The 26,342-nt window shown below is 41.6% G+C and overlaps 1 protein-coding gene across 1 annotated transcript in view; it reads left to right on the forward strand.

The window, feature by feature from the left end:
• Window positions 1-25,569, forward strand: part of LOC126060513 (substance-P receptor-like) — a 157,751-nt gene extending 132,182 nt beyond the window's left edge. The window contains exon 3 of the mRNA XM_049856696.1: window positions 25,517-25,569. Within this exon, the coding sequence (XP_049712653.1) occupies window positions 25,517-25,547 (31 nt within the window). The 3' untranslated portion in view covers window positions 25,548-25,569. The remainder of the gene's footprint in view (window positions 1-25,516) is intronic.
• Window positions 25,570-26,342: the final 773 nt, after the last annotated feature.

Here is a 26,342-nt window from a genome sequence, read left to right on the forward strand (position 1 = left end):
TTGGAATTGTCCACAAGACCAGTGTTAACATATCTCCGAATGAATATAGTCTACTTCTACTTCACACAGGGAAGTTTTCAGGGTCCCCTGGGCCCTCTTCCAATCCTAGAGGAGATCAGTAGCCAGTGATAACCCTCCAAGCCCCAGCCAGACTTTCACCCTGGTTAGGTCTTCAATGAATAATCAAGAGTTGAGCTATGCGTTAAATGGAACTTGAAGCATTTCCAATACAATGTAAAAGGCACCTTCTGAAGTTCTGTTGAATGGTGGCCCTGCATGGGCTTCTGATGCCTCACTGATTACCAGTCACTAAAGTTGATATTCTTTCATAAGCCTGATGTTCCTATAGTTGAAGTTCCTATAGGGGGACATACTGCTACTTCTTTTCAATTGTGTATTTTTAAATGTTTAAAGTTTAGTTCTTAATAGGTCATATATCACATGACATAAACTCAAATAGTTAAAAAAGGGGGACTCATCTAATACCATTCTCCACTAAGATAGCTTTTGTATTTTGTTCATTTCTGCCCTAGATGCCTTCTATCTTATTGGTTAAATGAGCTAGTGTTTTAGTTTCCCAAGTGTTTTATTTTCTTGACATAATAAAAATACATGTAAAATGAAAGTGTGTGAAAGTTGGAAGAAAACATTTTTAGTCAGAATACGGTGTTGTTATCGTTTAGCTGCCATCAAGCCATCAACTCATGGTGACCTCAGGCACAATAGGACCAAATGTTGCCCAGTCCTTCGCCATCCCCGTGGCTCATTGAAGATTGGACCATTGTGACCTACAGGATTTTCACTGGCTGATTTTTGGAAGTAGATTGCCAGGCTGTTTTCCCAGTCTGTCTTAGCCTTGAAGCTCCACTGAAAGCTTTTTATCATCATAGCAACACTCAAGCCTCCACTGACAAATGGGTGGTGGCTGCATTTGAGTTGCTTTGGTCAGAAATCCAGCCTGGGTCTCCTGCATGGAAGGTGAGAATTCTACCACTGAAGCATCTCTGCCTCTAGTCAAAATATAGACCCAAGGAAATGAAGTGTCTTTCAATTGGGACTAATATTTTTCCTTTCTTTCTTTCATTCAACAAGTATGGATAGGGCAAATTTTTCTTTTCTAAAGAATATGTACTGTTAGTCACAAGATGGCCCGTGAAAGCAGTGTGGCTAGACCAACACAAATCTTCTGTTCTGCTAAAAAATAGTTTGAACACAAATTCAAGTGTTGATGCACTGTATATTGTTCCCAGAATAAAAAATCTTCCATTTATGAAAAAGGTGGGTCATGTTGTGCCTGTGAGAGAACATCATGGCAGGTGTGATCTCCAGGAGATGAAGAACTCCCTAACCAATGACCACGTCCTGAGCTCAGTCCCCAGCTGTGTGTTCTAAGCCAAGGGAGGGGCATGTGGTGAGCCTCCATGAGAGCTGATTGAGCCTGTTCTGTCTTACGAGGGTGTGATGAAAACTAGAAACTAGAATAATCAGATGGAAAAGTGCCTCCGCCTCCCCAGAAAGAGCTTAATGTCTCTCTATGGGAAACTGCCAGACTAGCAGGAAGGTGGAATGAAAGTGGGAAGAGGGCCACAAGCAATTAAAGCAGAAGAGTTATCGGGAAAAGCTAGAAAATTTGAAATCCAAAGAGAAGGAAATCTCAGGGAGTGAGTAGAAGCAGCTTGGGGCAAGAGAATGAAGAACACAAGACTGATTTGGAGTTTGGGGCTGACGATACACCATGTTGTTGTTATTAGCTGCCATAGAGTTGGCCTCGACTCGTGGTGACCCCATGCACGATGCAAGAAAATGCTGTCCTGTCCTGCACCATTCCCATGATGAGTTGTGAATCAGACCATTGTGATCCATAGGGTTTTAATTGGCTGGTTTTCTGAAGTATTTCACCAGGCCTTTCTTCCTAGTCTGTCTTAGTCTGGAAGCTCCACTGAAACTGGGTCAGCATCATAGCAATACTCAAGCCTCCATCCGTGGGGATAAATGGATGGATGGCTGCTGCACTGGAGGTACACTGCCTGGGAATTGAACCTGTGTCTTCCACTTGAAAGGTGAGAATTCTTCCACTGAACAACCAAAAACCTTAGCAGGGATGCCATAACTCACACCTTTTCCATAATCTTCAGCTGACCTGATTTATAACTGGTCATACCTAGCACATCGTTGCCCCACACATGGTAACCACAGTCTAAGGCACGGAGGGTCCCTACCTAATGGGAGAAGGAGGGTGGGGGTGCATTCTTCAAGTGCCGCGCTGACAGCATTCCCACGTGTACAGTTCTGGCAGTCTGCAGGAGGAGCAAAAGGAATATATCTATGCATTCATTCAGCAAATATTTGTTGAGTTTCTAGCCCTGCGGAGCCACAGTGAGCAAGGCAAACATTATTGCCACCCTCCAAGTACTTAAAGTCAAGTGGCAAAGACAGACATCAAATAATCACACAGCAATACAAATCATATATCGTCGACGGTGCTAAGCACTTCAAAAGAAACCCCAGGCCACCCTCAGAGCAAATAAAAAGGCTGGAAGTTTCAAGTAAGATACCTTGAGAAACTAAGCTTTGAGTAGGAGTTAGCTGCATGAAGTAGGAGAGAGGGGGGCTTATTCCAGGCAGAGAAATCTTGCATGAAAGGCCCCAAGGCAGGAGGGCAGCAGGACCCAATCAAGGTCAAGAAGAAAGGCCAGTGAGAGCATCTGGAGCAGGGTGCACAGACAGTGGCCTGAGATGAGGCTGCAAAGAGAGGCAAGGTCAGGCCAGCAAAGCCTTGCAGGCCACGCTGAGAGTTTGGGTCTTTATCCATCACAGTTCAGCTGTCACAAAAGAGGTAGGTTGTGACAGTCTGGGTGGCACAAATGCATAAGCACTGGACTACTACCCGAAAGGCTGGTGGCTGGAACCCACCCAGAGTTGCCTCGGAAGAAAGCCCTGGCGATCTCCTCTACTCTGCGCACATGGGGTCACCATGAGTCAGAATCAGCTCGACGGCAAATGGTTTTGATTTGTTTGTTTTGGATTGTTTGTTTGGATGGTTGGCTTTTGTTGTTGTTTTGTTTTTTTATTAGGTCATTTGTTTCATTTTTGAGCTCCAGGCTGCAGGACAAACCACAAGGCAGAGGTCAGTGAAAGAAGCAAGGACCCAGGCGTGGAGGGACTGCAGATCTGCAGATGAAGGAAGTTCATTTCACCCCAGAGGAGAGCTTTCCGTAGCCACAGGTCTCATCGGTGTACTCAGGAACACCCACGCTTGTAAGAAAGGCTCCAAAAACAGCCCCTGGCTGCCTGCCACTGGGGGTTAAGCTCTTTATCAGAGGGATTCTCTGTGTACCTCCACTAGCACTTTGCCTGATGCAACAAATAGCAACTAACCCACTGCCGTGGAGTCGATTCCGACTCATAGCTACCCTATAGGACAGAGTAGAACTGCCCCATAGAGTTTCCAAGGAGCACCTGGTGGATTCAAACTGCCAACCTTTTGGTTAGCATTCGTATCACTTAACCACTATGCCACCAGGATTTCCAAATACCAATTAGGCAATTAGAATCCTGAACCTGCTAGAGTTGTGACAAATATTAAAGAAAAGGTATCAAAAAAAGTTTCAGTTCCTCCAGGCAAAGAGCCTAGTTATGTCTAAAGCGATTAGAAATGGCAAAGAGGTGAACGGAAGTCCAATTATTTACTATTTAAAATGGCATGGGGGTGAGGCAGTTGCTGACACCTGGCAGATACAGCTGGGGAAGAGCTGACTAGTACAAAAGGGAGTTTAATCACACGTCTCTGTTTGAAGTTGTTTGGGATGATGGAGTTTCTTTAGGCAAGGGGTTTAATTAGTTTCAATTTGAATTTATACTTCTTACAGCTTTTCTCAACAGTAAGCCCTGCCAAAATGTGTGGCGGTGAATGATAACCATTCTTTGCAACCATCTATTAACAGTGTCTTCTAAATATCCCCAGAGATATAAACACTGTTTTGCACAGTGAGGTTTGCAAAGGCTTGCCCCCAGCAGTCCTTAAGGGGGAGCTGCTGTGATCCCTTTTCCTGGATCTGTAACCAGGTCATCTTTCTTTATCAGCCTAGACCAGCACTGCCCAGCAGAAATACAGCGAGAACCACAAAAGGGAAACACATATGTAATTTTCAATTTTCTAGCAGCTACATTTTTTCAACATAAAAGGAAACAGGTGAAATTAATTTCAATAATATATTTTCTTTAACCTAATATGTTTACAGATCCTGGGGTGGCACAAATAGTTTGTTCAACTACTAACCTAAAAAAAGTCACTGGGACCAAATGACTGAGCTGAGGGCTGTGGGCACCATGATCTCGGAGAACATTTAGCTCAAATGGCATAACATAATTTATAAAGAAAATGCTCTACATTCTAATTTGGCAAGTAGTGTCTGTGGTCCTAAAAGCTTGTGAGCAGCCACCTAGGATACTCCAGTGGTCTCACCCCATCTGGAGCAAGGGAGAATGAAGAAAACCAAAAACGCAAGGGAAAGATAAGTCCAAAGCACTAATGGACCACAACTACCACAGCCTCCACCAGACTGAGTCCAGCACAACTAGATGATGCTCGGCTACAACCATCGACTGCTCTGACAGGGATCGCAATAGAGGCTCCTGGAGAGAGCTGGAGAAAAGTATAGAAAAATTCTAACTTACAAAAAAAAAGGGCTAGACTTACTGGCCTGGCAGAGACTAGAGAAACCCCGAGAGCAAGGGCCTCAGACACCCTTTTAGCTCAATATTGAAGTCACTTCTGAGGTTCACCCTTCAGCCAAAGATTGGATAGGCCCATAAAACAAAATGAGACTAAAGGGGCACACCAGTCCAGGGGCAAGGACAAGAAGGCAGGAAGAGATACGAAAGCTGGTAATAGGGAGCCCAAGGTCGAGAAGGGAAGAGTGTTGACATGTCATGGGGTTGGTAACCAATGTCACAAAATGATATGTGTACTAATTAATGAGAAACTAGTTTGTTCTATAAACCTTCATCTAAAGTACAATAAAAAATGAAAGAAAAAAAAGTACCTGGGTGATGCAAATGGTTAAGCACTCAACTACTAGCCAAAAGGTTGGCGATTCAAGCCCACCCAGAGGAGCCTCAGAAAAGAGGTCTGGTGATGTGCTTCCAAAAGTCACAGCCTTGACACCCTATGGAGCAGTTCTATTCTGCACGCATGGGGTCACTGTGAGTCGAAATCGACTCAATGGCAACTAAAAACAATAACTAACCTAAAGGTTGGCAGTTCAAACCCACCAAGCTGCACCACAGAAGAAAGGTCTGATGATCTGCTTCCATAAAGATCACAGCCAAGAAAACCCTAGGGAGCAGCTCAGCTCTACTCTGTAACACATGGGGTCACCATGAGTCAGAATCAACTCGACTGCAATGAGTCTGGTTTGGTTCTTGGTAATATGTCCACAGTGTCATCACTTGAACATACAATCAATATAAAAAGTATTAAGGAGATATTTTACATTGTGTATGTGTGTGGGTATTCTTAAAAACCTGATTTGTGAGAAAACCCTAAAGAATCCTCAAGAAAACTACTGAAACTAATAGAAGAGTTTAGCAGGTTATCAGGATACAAGATAAACATACAAAAATCAGTTGGATTCCTCTACACCAACAAAAAGAACATTGAAGAGGAAATCACCAAATCAATATCATTTACAGTAGCCCCCAAGAAGATAAAATACTTAGGAATAAATCTTAACAGAGATGTAAAATACCTATACAAAGAAAACTACAAGACACTACTGCAAGAAACCAAAAGAGACCTACATAAAAACATACCTTGCTCATGGATAGGAAGGCGTAACATTGTAAAAATGTCTATTCTACCAAAGCCATCTGGAGATACAATGCAATTCTGATCCAAATTCCAACATTTTTTAATGAGTTGGAGAAACAAATCACCAACTTCATATGGAAGGAAAAGAGGCTCCGGATAAGTAAAGCATTACTGAAAAAGAACAAAGTGGGAGGCCTCACTCTACCTGATTTTAGAACCTCTTATACTGCCACAATAGTCAAAACAGCCTGGTACTGGTACAACAACAGATACATAGACCGATGAAACAGAACTGAGAATCCAGACATAAATCAATCCACATATGAGCAGCTGATATTTGACAAAGGCCCAAAGTCAGTTAAATGGGGAAGACAGTCTCTTTAACAAATGGTGCTGGCATAACTGGATGTCCATCTGCAAAAAAAATGAAACAAGACCCATACCTCACACCAGCACAAAAAATAACTCAAAATGGATCAAAGGCCTAAATATAAAATCTAAAACGGTAAAGATCACGGAAGAAAAAGTAGAGACAACACTGGGAGCCCTAATACATGGCATAAACAGTATACAAAACATTACTAACAATGCAGAAGAGAAACTAGATAACTGGGAGCTCCTAAAAATCAAACACCTACGCTCATCCAAAGACTTCACCAAAAGAGTGAAAACATTACCTACAGACTGGGAAAAAGTTTTTAGCTATGACATTTCCGGTCAGTGTCTGATCTCTAAAATCTACATGATACTGCAAAAACTCAATTACAAAAGGACAAATAACCCAATTTAAAAATGGACAAAGGATATGAACAGGCACTTCACTAAAGAAGACATTCAGGTAGCTAACAGATACATGAGGAAATGGTCATGATCATTAGGCATTAGAGAAATGCAAATCAAGACTACAATGAGATTCCATCTCACTCCAACAAGGCTGGCATTAATCCAAAAAACACAAAATAATAAAATGTTGGAGAGGCTATGGAGAGATTGGAACACGTATACACTGCTGGTGGGAATATAAAATGGTACAACCACTTTGCAAATCGATTTGGCACTTCCTTAAAAAGCTAGAAATAGAACTACCATATGATCCAGCAGCCCCACTCCTTGGAATATATCCTAGAGAAATAAGAGCCTTTACACGAACAGATAGATGCACACCCACGTTCATTGCAGCATTGTTTACAAAAGTAAAAAGCTGGAAGCAACCAAGGTGCCCATCAATGGATGAATGGATAAATAAATTATGGTATATTCATACAGTGATGAATCCGTGAAACGTTTCATAACATGGAGGAATCTGGACAGCATTATGCTGAGTGAAATTAGTCAGTTGCAAAGGGACAAATATCGTATGAGACCACTATTATAAGAACTCAAAAAATAGTTTAAACAGAGAAGAAAATATTCTTTGATGGTTCCGAGAGAGGGGCGGGAGGGAGGGAGAGGGGTTTTCACTAATTAGATAGTAGACAAGAACTATTTTAGGTGAAGGGAAAGACAACATACAATACAGGAGAGTTCAGCACAACTGGACTAAAGCAAAGAAGTTTCCCGAATAAACTGAACACTTTGAAGGCCAGTGTAGCAGGGGTAGGGGTTTGGAGACCATGGTTTCAGGGGACATCTAAGTCAATCAGCTTAACAAAATCTATTAAGAAAACATTCTGCATCCCACTTTGGAGAGTGCCGTCTGGGGCCTTAAACGCTAGCTAGCAGCCATCTAAGATGCATCAATTGGTCTCAATCCACCTGGAGCAAAGGAGAAGGAAGAACACCAAAGACACAAAGTAATTATGAGCCTAACAGACAGAAAAGACCACATAAACCAGAGACTACATCAGCCTGAGACCAGAAGAACTAGATGGTGGGTGGCTACAACCGATGACTGCCCTGACAGGAAACACAACAGAGAACGCCTGAGGGAACAGGAAAGCAGTGGGATACAGACCTCGAATTTTTGTAAAAAGACCAGACTTAATGGTCTGACTGAGACTAGAAGGACCCCAGAGGTCATGGTCCCCAGACCTTCTATTAGCCCAAGACAGGAACCATTCCCAAAGCCAACTCTTCAGACAGGGATTGGACTGGACTATGGGATAGAAAATGATACTGGTGAAGAGTGAGCTTCTTGGATCAAGTAGACACATGAGAATATGTGGGCAACTCCTGTCTGGAGAAGAGATGAGAGGGCAGAAGAGGTCAGAAGCTGGCCGAATGGACACAAAAATAGACAGTGGAGGGAAGGAGTGTGTGGTCTCATTAGAGGGAGAGCAACTACGAGTATATGGTAAGGTGTATATAAGATTTGTATGAGAGCCTGACTTGGTTTGTAAACTTTCACTTAAAGCACAATAAAAAAATTTTTTTTTAATCTGATGTGTGTTTTACATTTGCAGCATTTCTCAATTCAGAATAGGCACACTTCAAGTGTGCATTAGACACATGTCACCAATGCCTACCATATTGGACAGGATAGGTCTAGACATCGATGATTTCTTCCAACCGATGTTGCATTGACAACGGCTTTCAAAGCCCACTCTACCTGGGAAAGATGACTCCATTGAAACATTCCCATTTCTGATTATCATACTTCTTTTGGGCCCCCTTTTGCAGTTAGTATTTTCATCGGTTTATTCTTCCTTTGAAGTGTCTCTAACATCTGTCCTTTCCCTACATTGCTATCATCTCATCCAGGCCCTTTCCCACACACATGGACCACTGGAATAGTGTCCTAATTCCCAGCTACTCAAAGTCAGGTGCTTCTTTCTGAGATGACAGTGTAGTGGACTGGATGTATGGGTCTCCTCAACATGCTTCATTCATTTATTCATTCATCAAATGTTTATTGAGTGTCCACTACATGCCAAGTGCTGTGCCTCACACTGAGAATAATTTGTACTTTACAAAACTGGTATGCTAAGTCTTCCAAGACAGTCAGTTTTACTCAGTGATAAATAATACAAAACCTTATCTTTATTTTAACAGACACAAAACTGTGTTATAGAGTAGAATACAAAATCTGCATGAAGTTTTAAGATAAGAGACTTCACAAAAATGTCTAGGTTTAACATGTGCCACTTAAGGCTATGCCTCCAGATTCCCTGGAGGATACATGTTCCTAGCTCCTCTGAAGTGAGAAGTAATTTTGATGGAAAAGTCTAAGACCAAGAATTGCTCTCCCTCCTCCATTCTCAAAGGCGTCCTGGTGATGCAAAGATTAAGCGCTCAGCTGCCAACAAATAGGTCTGCAGTTAGAATCCATCAGTCTCTCAGAGGGGAAAAAGACCTGATGATCTGCTCCCATAAAGATTACAGCCTTGGGAACCCTATGGGGGCAGTTGGGCTCTGTCCTACAGGGTTGCCATAAGTTGGAATCAACTCGACAGCACACAACTTCCATTCTCTCTCTTCTCCAACCCAAACGACACAGAAATGTCAGAATGGGCTTGCCACAGCCCACTTTCATAGCCACTCTGTGCTTAACTAAAGGGCCCATTTTAGGGAGACAAAGCTGACACACCAGAAACTATACACTCACAATTAAATTCTAAACTGGGTCATGCCAGCTAGTAATGCCAGTGTCCAGTGGGTTCTCTCAAAATGCATGTGCATCCTGATAGAGTAGGTAAAAAATTCCAGAGGTGATCAGAAAAACCAGATGATTTTATGGAATAAAGACATCTGAGAAGGCTCCTAGGAAGAAGTGGGACTTGAGAGAGACATGAAGAAATGATAGGAATTCAGCATGGGGCAAGTAGAGAGAGTGATTGGGGGCTGGAAGGAATCAACGATGACCAACACCAGTCAGGTCAACCTCATTACCTCCAGGATTTTGCTCATTCAGGTGCCTTGGACTTCTCTCCCAACCTTGACAGTTACTTCAAAGCAAAAGTCAAATTCCACCTTTTGGGGAAGTCTTCCCTCATGCTTGCAGACCCGCTGCCTTCTCCAAATTACTGTAGCTATCAGACTTGCCACTAACATTTGCAGACCAGAAACAAGAGTACATGTGGAGGCCTGCCTATCAGGTCTAAATACTTAAAATTTATAAATCAAGTTAAAAAAACTATTCATTAAAAATTCAATCTTCGGGAGGCGGAGCCAAGATGGCGGACTAGGCAGACGCTACCTCGGATCCCTCTTACAACAAAGACACGGAAAAACAAGTGAATCGATCACATACATAACAATCTACGAACCCTGAACAACAAACACAGATTTAGAGACGGAGAACGAACTAATACGGGGAAGCAGCGATTGTTTCCAGAGCCTGGAGCCAGCGTACCAGTCAGGTACGGCACAAGCACAGAGACCTGCTCCACCCCCCTGAACTAACCCCGGGAGGGGGACTAGCCGGTTCCACGGGCGGCGTGGGACGCAGCCGTTAGGAGAAGTCCCCGGGAGGCAGTGACTGATCTTGGAGCAGAAAGAGCAGCATCCGAGCCGGGGAACCGTCCCACAGGGATTTGGACTGCACGCAGGTACGCCATAAACACGGAGAGTTGCTCCACCCCCTGAACTAACCCCGGGAAGGTGACCATCCGGGTCGCGCGGGCGGCGTGGGACGCAGCCGGTAGGAGAAGTCCCCGGGAGGCAGCGACTGGTATTGGAGCGGGGAGAACAGCGTTCCAGCCGGGACACTCGGTCGCGGCACAAGCACGGGGAGCTACTCCACCCATCTGAACTAACCCCGGGAGGGGGCCCACCTGGTTCACGGGGGCGGCACGGCCACGCGGCTGGAGGGATGAGAAGTCCCCGGGAGGCAGCGACTGATTTTGGAGTCGAGAGTGCACCGTCCCAGTAGGGGAGCCTTGACGCTGGGCGTGGGGCTGGAAGCGGAGGATCTGACCGTGACTCCAGCGGGCCAGACCCCCCGGGGCCAATCTCCACACAGACAGCACACATAGGCGACGCGCCCGCGGGAATCTCAGATATAATAGTCATTCCAAGCAAGACAAGCAACTCTGGCTATATTCTGAGGTGCTACTCTCCTATCTCTCTGTTCCCTCCCCCACCCTCCCCAGGCGGCTTCATTAACATCTGAATAGCCTGAGCCAGAGGGAGAACTCTGATAGGGATCTGACTGCAGTTTTTTTTAGCGGATTTTCTGGAAAAACTAGTTTCCCAGTGATGGCTCGGAGACAACAATCCATATCAAACCACTTAAAGAAGCAGACCGTGACAGCTTCTCCAACTCCCCAAACAAAAGAATCAAAATCTTTCCCAAATGAAGATACAATTTTGGAATTATCAGATACAGAATATAAAAAACTAATTTACAGAATGCTTAATGATATCACAAATGAAATTAGGATATCTGCAGAAAAAGCCAAGGAACACACTGATAAAACTGTTGAAGAACTCAAAAAGATTATTCAAGAACATACTGGAAAAATTAATAAGTTGCAAGAATCCATAGAGAGACAACATGTAGAAATCCAAAAGATTAACAATAAAATAACAGAATTAGACAACACACTAGGAAGTCAGAGGAGCAGACTCGAGCAATTAGAATGCAGACTGGGACATCTGGAGGACCTGGGAATCAACACCAACATAGCTGAAAAAAAATCAGATAAAAGAATTAAAAAAAATGAAGAAACCCTAAGAATTATGTGGGACTCTATCAAGAAGGATAACCTGCGGGTGATTGGAGTCCCAGAACAGGGAGGGGGGACAGAAAACACAGAGAAAATAGTTGAAGAACTTCTGACAGAAAACTTCCCTGACATCATGAAAGACGAAAGGATATCTATCCAAGATGCTCATCGAACCCCATTTAAGATTGATCCAAAAAGAAAAACACCAAGACATATTATCATCAAACTCACCAAAACCAAAGATAAACAGAAAATTTTAAAAGCAGCCAGGGAGAAAAGAAAGGTTTCCTTCAAGGGAGAATCAATAAGAATATGTTCTGACTACTCAGCAGAAACCATGCAGGCAAGAAGGGAATGGGACGACATATACAGAACACTGAAGGAGAAAAACTGCCAACCAAGGATCATATATCCAGCAAAACTCTCTCTGAAATATGAAGGCGAAATTAAGATATTTACAGACAAACACAAGTTTAGAGAATTTGCAAAAACCAAACCAAAGCTACAAGAAATACTAAAGGATATTGTTTGGTCAGAGAACCAATAATATCAGATATCAGCACAACACAAGGTCACAAAACAGAACGTCCTGATATCAACTCAAATAGGGAAATCACAAAAACAAACAAATTAAGATTAATTAAAAAAAAAATACACATAACAGGGAATCATGGAAGTCAATAGGTAAAAGATCACAATAATCAAAAAGAGGGACTAAATACAGGAGGCATTGAACTGCCATATGGAGAGTGATACAAGGCGATATAGAACAATACAAGTTAGGTTTTTACTTAGAAAAATAGGGGTATATAATGAGGTAACCACAAAAAGGTATAACAACTCTATAACTCAAGACAAAAACCAAGAAAAACGTAACGACTCAACTAACATAAAGTCAAACACTATGAAAGTGAGGATCTCACAATTTACTAAGAAAAACGCCTCAGCACAAAAAAGTATGTGGAAAAATGAAATTGTCAACAACACACATAAAAAGGCATCAAAATGACAGCACTAAAAACTTATTTATCTATAATTACCCTGAATGTAAATGGACTAAATGCACCCATAAAGAGACAGAGAGTCACAGACTGGATAAAGAAACACGATCCATCTATATGCTGCCTACAAGAGACACACCTTAGACTTAGAGACACAAACAAACTAAAACTCAAAGGATGGAAAAAAGTATATCAAGCAAACAATAAGCAAAAAAGAAGAGGAGTAGCAATATTAATTTCTGACAAAATAGACTTTAGACTTAAATCCACCACAAAGGATAAAGAAGGACACTATATAATGATAAAAGGTACAATTGATCAGGAAGACATAACCATATTAAATATTTACGCACCCAATGACAGGGCTGCAAGATATATAAATCAAATTTTAACAGAACTGAAAAGCGAGATAGATACCTCCACAATTATAGTAGGAGACTTCAACACACCCCTTTCGGAGAAGGACAGGACATCCAGTAAGAAGCTCAACAGAGACACGGAAGATCTAATTACAACAATCAACCAACTTGACCTCATTGACTTATACAGAACTCTCCACCCAACTGCTGCAAAATATACTTTTTTTTCTAGCGCACATGGAACATTCTCTAGAATAGACCACATATTAGGTCATAAAACAAACCTTTGCAGAGTCCAAAACATCGAAATATTACAAAGCATCTTCTCAGACCACAAGGCAATAAAACTAGAGATCAATAACAGAAGAACGAGGGAAAAGAAATCAAATACTTGGAAAATGAACAATACCCTCCTGAAAAAAGACTGGGTTATAGAAGACATCAAGGAGGGAATAAGGAAATTCATAGAAAGCAACGAGAATGAAAATACTTCCTATCAAAACCTCTGGGACACAGCAAAAGCAATGCTCAGAGGTCAATTTATATCAATAAATGCACACATACAAAAAGAAGAAAGAGCCAAAATCAGAGAACTGTCCCTACAACTTGAACAAATAGAAAGTGAGCAACAAAAGAATACATCAGGCACCAGAAGAAAACAAATAATAAAAATTAGAGCTGAACTAAATGAATTAGAGAACAGAAAAACAATTGAAAGAATTAACAAAGCCAAAAGCTGGTTCTTTGAAAAAATTAACAAAATTGATAAACCATTGGCTAGACTGACTAAAGAAATACAGGAAAGGAAACAAATAACCCGAATAAGAAATGAGAAGGACCACATCACAACAGAACCAAATGAAATTAAAAGAATCATTTCAGATTATTATGAAAAATTGTACTCTAACAAATTTGAAAACCTAGAAGAAATGGATGAATTCCTTGAAAAACACTACCTACCTAAACTAACACATTCAGAAGCAGAGCAACTAAATAGACCCATAACAAAAAAAGAGATTGAAACGGTAATCAAAAAACTCCCAACAAAAAAAAGTCCTGGCCCGGACGGCTTCACTGCAGAGTTCTACCAAATTTTCAGAGAAGAGTTAACACCACTACTACTAAAGGTATTCCAAAGCATAGAAAATGACGGAATACTACCCAACTCATTCTATGAAGCCACCATCTCCCTGATACCAAAACCAGGTAAAGACATTACAAAAAAAGAAAATTATAGACCTATATCCCTCATGAACATTGATGCAAAAATCCTCAACAAAATTCTAGCCAATAGAATCCAACAACACATCAAAAAAATAATTCACCCTGATCAAGTGGGATTTATACCAGGTATGCAAGGCTGGTTTAATATCAGAAAAACCATTAATGTAATCCATCACATAAATAAAACAAAAGACAAAAACCACATGATCTTATCAATTGATGCAGAAAAGGCATTTGACAAAGTCCAACACCCATTTATGATAAAAACTCTTACCAAAATAGGAATTGAAGGAAAATTCCTCAACATAATAAAGGGCATCTATGCAAAGCCAACGGCCAATATCACTCTAAATGGAGAGAACCTGAAAGCATTTCCCTTGAGAACGGGAACCAGACAAGGATGCCCTTTATCACCGCTCTTATTCAACATCGTGTTGGAAGTCTTAGCCAGGGCAATCAGGCTAGACAAAGAAATAAAAGGTATCCGGATTGGCAAGGAAGAAGTAAAGTTATCACTATTTGCAGATGACATGATTATATACACAGAAAACCCTAAGGAATCCTCCAGAAAACTACTGAAACTAATAGAAGAGTTTGGCAGAGTCTCAGGTTATAAAATAAACATAGAAAAATCACTTGGATTCCTCTACATCAACAAAAAGAACACCGAAGAGGAAATCACCAAATCAATACCATTCACAGTAGCCCCCAAGAAGATAAGATACTTAGGAATAAATCTTACCAAGGATGTAAAAGACCTATACAAAGAAAACTACAAAGCTCTACTACAAGAAATTCAAAAGGACATACTTAAGTGGAAAAACATACCTTGCTCATGGATAGGAAGACTTAACATAGTAAAAATGTCTATTCTACCAAAAGCCATCTATACATTTAACGCACTTCCGATCCAAATTCCAATGTCATATTTTAAGGGGATAGAGAAACAAATCACCAATTTCATATGGAAGGGAAAGAAGCCCCGGATAAGCAAAGCACTACTGAAAAAGAAGAAGAAAGTGGGAGGCCTCACCTTACCTGACTTCAGAACCTATTATACAGCCACAGTAGTCAAAACAGCCTGGTATTGGTACAACAACAGACACATAGACCAATGGAACAGAATTGAGAACCCAGACATAGATCCATCCACGTATGAGCAGCTGATATTTGACAAAGGACCAGTGTCAATTAACTGGGGAAAAGACAGCCTTTTTAACAAATGGTGCTGGCATAACTGGATATCCATTTGCAAAAAAATGAAACAGGACCCATACCTCACACCATGCACAAAAACTAACTCCAAGTGGATCAAAGACCTAAACATAAAGACTAAAACGATAAAGATCATGGAAGAAAAAATTGGGACAACCCTAGGAGCCCTAATACAAGGTATAAACAGAATACAAAACATTACCAAAAATGATGAAGAGAAACCCGATAACTGGGAGCTCCTAAAAATCAAACACCTATGCTCATCTAAAGACTTCACCAAAAGAGTAAAAAGACCACCTACAGATTGGGAAAGAATTTTCAGCTATGACATCTCCGACCAGCGCCTGATCTCTAAAATCTACATGATTCTGTCAAAACTCAACCACAAAAAGACAAACAACCCAATCAAGAAGTGGGCAAAGGATATGAACACACATTTCTCTAAAGAAGATATTCAGGCAGCCAACAGATACATGAGAAAATGCTCTCGATCATTAGCCATTAGAGAAATGCAAATTAAAACTACGATGAGATTCCATCTCACACCAGCAAGGCTGGCATTAATCCAAAAAACACAAAATAATAAATGTTGGAGAGGCTGCGGAGAGATTGGAACTCTCATACACTGCTGGTGGGAATGTAAAATGGTACAACCACTTTGGAAATCTATCTGGCGTTATCTTAAACAGTTAGAAATAGAACTACCATACAACCCAGAAATCCCACTCCTCGGAATATACCCTAGAGATACAAGAGCCTTCATACAAACAGATATATGCACACCCATGTTTATTGCAGCTCTGTTTACAATAGCAAAAAGTTGGAAGCAACCAAGGTGTCCATCAACGGATGAATGGGTAAATAAATTGTGGTATATTCACACAATGGAATACTACGCATCGATAAAGAACAGTGACGAATCTCTGAAACATTTCATAACGTGGAGGAACCTGGAAGGCATTATGCTGAGCGAAATGAGTCAGAGGCAAAAGGACAAATATTGTATAAGACCACTATTATAAGATCTTGAGAAATAGTAAACCTGAGAAGAACACATACTTTTGTGGTTACGAGGGGGGGAGGGAGGGAGGGTGGGAGAGGGTTTTTTTATTGATTAATCAGTAGATAAGAACTGCTTTAGGTGAAGGGAAAGACAACACTCAATACATGGAAGGTCAGCTCAATTGGACTGGACCAAAAGCAAAGAAGTTTCCGGGATAAAATGAATGCTTCAAAGCTCAGCGGAGCAAGCGCGGGGGTCTGGGGAACATGGTTTGCGGGGACTTCTAAGTCAATTGGCAAAATAATTCTATTATGAAATCATTCTGCATCCCACTTTGAAATGTGGCGTCTGGGGTCTTAAATGCTAACAAGCAGCCATCTAAGATGCAGCAATTGGTCTCAACCCACCTGGAGCAAAGGAAAATGAAGAACACCAAGCCCACATGACAACTAAGAGCCCAAGAGACAGAAAGGGCCACATGAACCAGAGACCTACATCATCCTGAGACCAGAAGAACTAGTTGGTGCCCGGCCACAATCGATGACTGCCCTGACAGGGAGCTCAGCAGAGGACCCCTGAGGGAGCAGGAGAGCAGTGGGATGCAGACCCCAAATTCTCATAAGAAGACCAAACTTAATGGTCTGACTGAGACTGGAGGAATCCCGGCGGTCATGCTCTCCAGACCTTCTGTTGACACAGGACAGGAACCATCCCTGAAGACAACTCATCAGACATGAAAGGGACTGGTCAGCGGGTGGGAGAGAGACGCTGATGAAGAGTGAGCTAATTATATCAGGTGTACACTTGAGATTGTGTTGGCAACTCTTGTCTGGAGGGGGGATGGGAGGATAGAGAGAGAGGGAAGCCGGCAAAATTGTCAAGAAAGGAGAGACTGAAAGGGCTGACTCAAGACGGGGAGAGTAAGTGGGAGTAGGGAGTGAGATGTATGTAAACTTATATGTGACAGACTGATTGGATTTGTAAACGTTCACTTGAAGCTTAATAAAAGTTATTATAAAAAAAAAAAAAAAAAAAGTAAGGAGAAGATTACCATACAGCCCTGCTCTCTCAAAACAATACTAAATAAAATTTTGGAAAAATCTAAAAAAAAAAAAAAAAAAAAAAAGCCTGTGAGCAGCCATCTAAGATATTCCACTGGTCTCGCCCCTTCAGGAGCAAGGAAGAATGAAGAAAACTAAAGACACAAGGGAAAGAGTAGTCCAAAGGACTAATGGACCACAATTACCACAGCCTTTACCAGACTGAGTCCAGTACAGCTAGATGGTGCCTGGCTACCACCACTGACTGCTCTGACATGGATCACAATAGAGGGTCCCAGACAAAGCTGGAGAAAAATGTAGAACAAAATTCTAACTCAAAAAGAAAGACCAGACGTATTGGCCTGACAGAGACTGGAGAAACCCTGAGAGTATGGCCCGCGGACACTCAGCTCAGTAATGAGGCCACTACTGAGGTTCACCCTTCAGCCAGATTGAACAGGCCCATGGAACAAAACAAGACTAAAGGGGTGCACCAGCCCTGGGGCAGGGACTGGAAGGCAGGAGGGAACAGGAAAGGTGGTAATAGGGAACCCAGGGTTGAGAAGGGAGAGTGTTGACATGTCATGGAGTTGTTAACCAATGTCGTACAATAATGTGTGTACTAACTGATGAAAAACTAGTTTGTTCTGTAAACCTTCATCTAAATTTTAATAAAACAAACAAAAGAAAAAAAAAAAAGAAGAGAACTTTGTGAAATGGCAATATTAAATCAATTTCTAAATTTGCTATTTTAAAAATATTGTGAGGATCTCATTTTTAGTTTGGAAAACCTCGTGACCAGGCTGGCCAGCTCATTCTCATTTTTATACCCACCCTACAAGTCAAAAAAAAAAAAAAAAAAAATTCAATCTTCATACTTTGAAAAATACACCTTAATACTGACCCGGGGGCCAGGTTTGGATGTATCCTTGAACTCCTTGGTGCTCTTTGTGGGCACATGGCTATGTAGGAAAACATGGTCCTTATTTCTCAGCCTGGCCCACTTTTCTCCCCACAGCAGCTCTGCCCTGTACCCAGAGGGATCTCATACATGTGATACCCCAATCTGGACATCCCAGTTCTTTACATACCTGGTCACCGTAAGCAGCTGCACTTTGGCCACTGCTCAAGCAACATTGGCAGCATTGTCAACTCTTGGGTGGACTGATCAAAAGGAAGATGCCCACACAGGCCCTGGAAGTGGGTTTGGCCATTGGGGCCGGGAATTTCAGGGTCCCGAGTATAGTAGCATGAGGGTGTGAGGGAGGAGGTGTACTAGTGGGTATGTCTCCTTGACCCCACAGACTCCTCATCCTATAGAGGCTGACCTGGTCTTAAGGCATCTAAGTGGGACCCCTATAACACAGGACCCAGGGCAGGGGCCTCTCTTGCCTGGGTATAAAAATTGAGCTGGGAGCACTAATATCCTTTCTCTTTACCTAATTTAGTGTTGTTTATTAAACATTTGTTAATCCATGTCCTGAGTTTACATCACGTTTCTCTACTCAATTGTAATTTCCTCCAGGGAAGGCTTGTTTCTGCTTTCATATTCCTCTTGGCTCCTCTAGTGTGGTAAGGGACTGATGCATTGATGGATGGATGCATTGATTGACATGCCCATTGTTCTCTCAAGCAATCTGCCAGGTGGCCTGAAATTATGGCAATTTCCCAGTTGGCTTTGTGAAGACGATCCTTCCCTGATTCCTCCTAATTCACCCATTCTCATGTCATCTCCTCTCTACCCTCATCTGGTCCTTGCCCATGCTACCCTCTCCCAACTTTCCCCATCCCTGGTATTACAGTTTAGGAAATATTTCATTTGTGGGGGTTCAGTAATAATTACATCAGTAGCACTAATACCTGAAACGTGTGTTCTTTTTTATCTTCTTAAGTATGTTCATATCTGTTATTTCCATATATCCTCACAACAGCCCCAGGAGACAACAAATGCTCCTATTTTCTTGTCTGGAAGCATGAAAGGATAAAACATTTATTAAGCTCAAAGGAGTGGTGAATAAAAGAGCCAGAATTAAACCTCTTGTCTTTTATCCCCTCAAGTTAAATGCCCTCCCCCCACCAAAACTAAGTAATGGCTCAAGACAGCACATCTGTTTTCTGAGCCAGCTAATACTGCTCTTGTATCGTGGGCAATTCAAAATATGTCCAAAGTTCTGTGTTATAAAGACATAAAATGTAATTAAAATTGGCTCACTGGACCAATGATTGTGTGTATATTAAAAATCCATATGAAGAGCTATTTCCGAGGATAACAATGGTGATAAGGTACCAAAGAAATGATCACATGTGTCTCTGTGGTTTCACATATATGCTGTGTGTGTTCACACATGTGCTCTGTGTTCACACATGTGCTCTGCATATGTTCACCTGGGTATGTGTGTGTTCACACATATGTTCTGTGTGTTCACACATGTGCTATCTGTGTGTTCAGCCTTTTGAGGACCCAGTTTTTTTTCCCAGGATGGAGTGACGGAACACTACGCTTTTCTCCCTCAGCACATTTCAAAGAGACATTCAGTGTTCCAGGCATTTGAAATGTTCACTATACTCTTATAAATATTTATACCAACTTAATTAGAAAGTTCTAATTGCATTTCGATTTCTAATTTCAGTAAGAATTAGCCTCGTTCCACTCTCAATATCCTGAAGTGTAAGTAAATAGACGTGCAACAACCTTTTGCAAGATTGGAGAGTAACTACTTCCTCCAGTGGTGTGATCTGTGGGCAGCTCAGCTTAATTACTTCAAAACCTGCTTCCGACAGCCTCCGCTGTGCCTTGTGATGCAGCAACCTGCCTGAGGTGACACAGCTGCTTAGGAAATGTTGAGTGTCAATAAATCAAGTGGTTTCTCCACTCGCAAACTTTTATTCCCTCCAGATAACCCCAAAACCATCATAGGATTAATCTTCCAGAAGGTTACTGCCAGTGGGTCATCCCCCTGAAGGGTGATCACTCGGAAGATGGCTGGAAATGACTCACTCCAGAGTGAGACAAAAAGGTATTAAGTCTACAAGCAAAGTCTGGACCCTTCCTAAGATTTAAATGAATTCCATTTGAATACAGAGGGTGAGCTGGGGGGAATCCTCCATAGAAAGAATAAGTATGAAACAAGTGAAATCAAGGAGGCAGAAAATCACAAGGTATTTTTTGGCAACAAGTTGTCCACAGTGACTAGAGATGGGGCACTGCTGGTGGAAGGTGTAGTGAGCGATGAGGCAGGGAAGAGAGCTTGGGCAGGTTAGGACCAGCAGTAGAGGGTGGAAAGGACAGGACAGGTGGCAGCACTGGTTCAAATCCCAAACTTAACATTTGAACTTTAGCCAGTAGAAAGTAACCCAGCTTGGGGAAGAAAAATTTGGCAAGAGTGGGTAGGATAGGTTGGAAGGAAGAGACTAGACAGAGAGAGACACTCTAAGGAGACTTTTTGCAATACTGCCATTCAAATGGTGATGGACAACACTACAGTTGTGTCTGTGTGTTGATACAGAACCAGTTGTAGATGAGCCGATTCAGTCTCATGGGAACCCCATGTGTTACAGAGTAGACTGCTCCATAAGTTTTTCTTGGCTATAATCTTAAGGGAAGCAGATGGCCAGGTGGATTGGAATCACCAACCTTTAGGTTAGTAGTCTAGCACAAACCGTTTGTGCTACATAGGGACCTGTGTCAACACAGAAAGGGATGTACATCAGAGAAGGAGTAAAAAGGTGTCACATGCAAGAGTTGTGGTATTCATTTTGAGTTATTCCAGAGAACAAAATTGGGACCAATGAATAGAACTGACATGAAGACATGGAAGTCAGATGGGTTCCATGTAAAGACAACTTAAAGAATAATTAAACTTGGAAAGTAATGATACAGGCTGCCTTGTGAGGGGTGAGCACCCCAACACTGGTAGGACCCCAAGCACAGACAATATAGCTGTTTGTAGGGAGCCTGCGGGTGTGTGGTTCAATCTCTATGTTCACTTTACATGAACTTTAGAATTATTTTGCCACATTTTTCCCTTTACAGTTCTGAGGATCTTTAGGATTTGTGGCTAAACAGACAGTGGGTAGGTGAAGGAGAATTAAAGGGATGAAGAAATATTGTTTACCCAGTGTCTACAAAAGGCAAGTCATGGTGCTCAGCATTTTGCATGCAACTTGAATATCAGAACAAGGAACAAATGAATATTCATGGGTTGGAAACCATTTAGAATTACTATTTCCTTCTCCGACACCCAAAGAAGACCCTTAATTCCTCTGAATACACCCCTACCAGGACGATAGTTTCCTCTCTGTGCTACCTCCATGGTGCTGGAAATGGTGTGGATGGTGTGATTGGAACAGGCTGGAATGGAAAATGGGAAAGCAGACCAACATGCCATTGGACATCTTGCCTAAAAGAACATTATCTTAATAGAAAGGAGAAGTAGTAAATGTAGACAAAAGAGAACTAACAGAAATTAAACTATTACTATTTTGAAGAATATCAAGTTTTTATCAGGCTCTTACCATAAATCACGTACTATGCTAAGGACTTTAAATGAATAATACCATTTTGCCCTCACAAACTCCTACAAGGAGAGTTTTAATATAATCTCTATTTTATAGATGAGGAAACCCTGGTGGCGTAGTGGTTAAGTGCTATGTGTTGCTAACCAAAGGGTCGGCAGTTCAAATCCACCAGGCACTCCTTGGAAACTCTACGGGGCAGTTCTACTCTGTCCTATAAGGTCGCTATGGCACTGGGTTATTTTATAGATATATAAACTGAGGTTCAGATAGGTTACTTAGAAATCACACAAGGTCTTACAACTTATCAAAACCATGCAAAATCCATTACTTCAAGCTCAAATAAGACATAAACCAAGAACCCAAATAGAATCTGGACAGATACTATGAATTTAGCACAGGGCTCCTAATTCAGTTATACAGTGTTGTATTCAAGAGTGAATATGATCAAGTATTGTATCCAGATTGTGTCATTACAACCTGACAGTTCTTTCAGGTTAGCTCTACACCACTGTTTTCCTCTCTGCCTGGTGATTAGAGCCCTTACCTGGGTGGTCTAGGGGAGCTCCTTCCCCCCACTTCTGGAATGCTGCCCTGCTCCAATAAGATCTGTTACACCTGTAGAGAAGTGGTTTGTTTGATATCAGGAACCCCAGATAAAAATGTAGATGCTCCCAGAAGAGATGATGCAATAAATATGAATGAGCTTTCCACACAGTTATCTGATTCATGTGTGATTATTGAAAGAAACAGAGATGAATGCAGAGCTATAACTGAGGAAAATGGGTAAATTGGAGAAGAAAGGGAGAAGGAGATCATTAATGAGTTGTGTTCCCGGAAGCCTTCCCTGACCCCTTGTCTTAGTTATCTAGTACTGCTGTAACAGAAATACTATAAATGGATGGCCTTAACAAATAGAATTTTATTCTCTCATAGTTTAGGAGGCTAGAAGTCTGAATTCAGAGTGCCAGTTCCAGGGGAATGCTTTATCTTTCTGTTTGCTCTGGGGGAAGGTCCTTGTCATCAATTTTCTCCTGGTCTAGGAGCTTCTCACCACAGGGACCCTGGATCCAAAGGACACACTCCACTCCTGTCTCTTCTTGCTTAGTGATAATGAGGTCCCTCTCCTCTCTGCTCAACTCTCTCTTTTATACCTCAGAAGAGATTTACTCAAGCAAGATACAACCTAAACCTATAGATTGAGTCCTGCCTCATTAACATAACTGTGTCTAATCCTGCCTCATTAACATTATAGGGGTTAGAATTTACGACACATAGGATAATCACATCAGATCACAAGATTGTGGACAACCACAGGATACTGGGAATCATGGTCTAGCCAAGTTGAAGCAGGTTTTTGGAGGACACAATGTAGTCCATGACATTCCACCTTTTGCCCCTCCATTCATGTCCTTACCACATGTAAAACACATTCACCCCCATCATATCATCTAAAAAGTCTTAAATCAGCTCCAAGTGCAAATTCCATCTTCTGAAAAATTCCTCTTTATCTGCGGAATCTAGAATACAAGTTACCTGCTTCCAAAGTGCAATGATGCAACAGGCATAAGGTAGACATTTCCATTACAAATGGGATAAATTGGAGGGGAAGAAGGGATAACAGGCACAAAGCAAGTCCAAAACCCAGCAGAACACATTACATTAGCTCTCATGCCTTGAAAATAATCCTCTGTAGAAGAGATGCAGAATCATGCAGTGGCTTGCCCTAGGTTGCACCAATGAATGTCAAGGCCAGCAAAACCAGCCTCAGCTCCTGAGTCCTGATATTTTGCTCACATTACCATACCAGCACTGCCCAGTTAGTTCCAGCAATTGGAATTGCCACTTAGGGAAGCTGTACTCCTAGCTTTCAGGGCTGGCCCCTTCCATGTTTCCAGGGACATGCATCCTATATTAATGCCAGTCTCCCACTGGAGTTGTCCTGGACAGCATTCCTCCTTCTGTCACCTCCTATTTGACTCAAGAAGCAAAGTAGAACTGCAGCTCTGAGAAGCTAAGTCTACCAGGCTCTACCTTCACTGCTAGCACTTCAGCTGGCAATGGAGTTTATAAGCTTCTTCTTGTAAAGCTGCCTGAGGTCAAGGCATTGTCAGGGTGGTTGCATTGTCAGGGGAAACAGCAGATGACAGATTCTCCTAGAATACACTGAGTGAAGAGCACCAGCTGCCACCAGGCTCAGAAGCATCCATCATGTGAAAAGGCCTTTTCCTAGACTCTGCCTGCCATGGGAGTACAGGCATTTTATGGAATCCTCACTCATCTCGTCCAGTCCTTTTTTTCCAATATGAGAAACTCAGATCTAACAAGAGAAAGAGTCTTGCTCAAAGTCACATGGGAAATTAGGAGGGACAGAATAGCAGAAGCAGATCCAAACACAAAGCCTGCATCTGCCATTCACTTGCTCTGTTAAATCTCCTATCATGGACGTGAATTTCTCAATTTCTCCTAGTAATTCTGTTGAGATTATAATGAGGCTTTGTTATTCCATTCAAACAAGTTATAGCTTTATGCTGACTTTGTAGAAACTCTCTTGATTCCTCATATTGTTTTTTGCTTTGATGTCTATTTGTCTGATATTAACATAGTTGCCCCCAGCTTGGAATATCTTCTTCCACCCTTTACCTTCACTCTGTCTGTGTTCTTTTGTTTTACATATGTCTTTCATAAACAGCATTTATCTGAATTTGTTGTTGATTTTTTTTTTTTTACTATAATCTTACCATCCCTGCCTTTTAATGAGTGAATTTGGTCTCTTTACATTTATTGTTATTTTTAGCACATTTTGATTTATTTCTACCTTATTTTCTTAAAATATTTATTGTATATTTTTTGTTTTTACAAATGAATGTAACATATATGTAAGTAATAAGGCATAATAATATGAAACATATGAATCTAATACTCATCCTGTGAACTAGAGCATTAATTAAATCATAAAACCTCCCTGTTTCCTTTCCGTAAGTGGTCTGTGTGTTTAATTTTACTTGGTTTTGACCCTTATAGAAATGGTGTCATATGGCCTGTAGTTCCTATGATTTTTTAAAAATATTTGCTCAACATTTTGTCTCTAAGATTAATTCATGTTAATACTTGTAGCTGTGGTTTATTAATTTTAAATGCTATACTATTTCTTAAGTTGTTTGTGCATTCTCTTACTTGTCATCACTTGGGTTGTTTCTAAGTTTTTACTGCTGTGAACATGACTCCTGGTGCCCAAGTGCAAGAGTTTCTCTAGGGCATATATCCTAAAGTGAAATTAACTTAGGTTTGCACAAGTTCAACTTTATGAGATAATGCCTATAAGATCATTGTTTTGCCAAAGTGGTTACACCACTCTATACATCTACCAGCAGTACATAAGAGTTCCTGTTGTTCCCTGTCCTTTGTCAACATTTGGTCTTGTCAGACTTCTTTATTTTTTCCTTATCTAGTAAATGTAAAATGTTATCTTGTCGTGGTCTTAATTTGAGTGATCTGGGAGGTGGGGCTGGACTGTACTTATAAGTTAGTAGGTGGAAATGAAGTCAGTAGTGAAGGGGACTACAAGAAAAGAAAAAGAGTGTCTGGCCTTGAAGAACCGCTCAGATTCTCAGGGATTTCCAATTACCCAGTCTAGGAATCTGTGAGTAGTACGGTTCTTTTCTTTTAATATAATGAGGTTTTTTTTTATGTAAATGTCTCCCTTTTCTGCTAAGATTATGCCTTTACTCCTTGTCTTAGGCTGGGTTCTCCAGAGAAGGAAAACAAGTGAAGCATCGATGATACATAGAGAGAGAGAGATCCATGAAATGGCTCACACGGTTGTAGAGGCTGGAAAGTCCCAAATCCATGGGTCAGGCTGGAAGCTTCTCCCAACTCACGTAACTGCAAGGGCTGGCAAACCCAAGATCTAGACCGCAGAGGCTGACAAATCCCAAGATCAGCAGGCAAGCTGCTAGCTCAAGTCCCAAGAACCAGAGGTCAGACAAACAGAAGCCAGCAGCAGGATCCAGAGTGAGCAAAAGCCAGCAGGTCTTGCCAGAAAGTCCACCTATATTGGATGCAGTCCACACCCCCAAGGAAACTCCCCTTCCAGTGATCTACTCACAGAAGATCCCATCATGTAGGTGATCACATTATATCAGATCTCATCATGGAGGTGATTGCATCATTACACAACTGCCAAACTACCTCATAACTGCCAAACCACTGAGAATCATGGCCCAGCCAAGTTCACACACAGCCTTAACCATCACACTCCTTCTCTGGGGTTGAAATATACCTTATTGAATGTGGTGATGGTGACAGTAGAAAGTAGCTTAGTTGAGTTTAGTTTAGTTTTTAATGTCCTTACTTGGCAGAACCTGGTGGTGTAGTGGTTAAGAGTTTGGCTGCTAACCAAATGTTAGTAGTTCGAATCCACCAGGTTCTCCTTGGAAACTTTATGAGGGCAGTTCTACTCTGTCCTGTAGGGTTGCTGTGAGTCAGAATCAACTAGACAGCAATGGGTTGGGGTTTTTCTCTTTTATTTTACTTGACAGAATAAGAGGCGGGAAAAAAACCTATG

Source organism: Elephas maximus, chromosome 17 (assembly GCF_024166365.1).
Source record: "Elephas maximus indicus isolate mEleMax1 chromosome 17, mEleMax1 primary haplotype, whole genome shotgun sequence".
Classification (NCBI taxonomy): Eukaryota; Metazoa; Chordata; class Mammalia; order Proboscidea; family Elephantidae; genus Elephas; species Elephas maximus.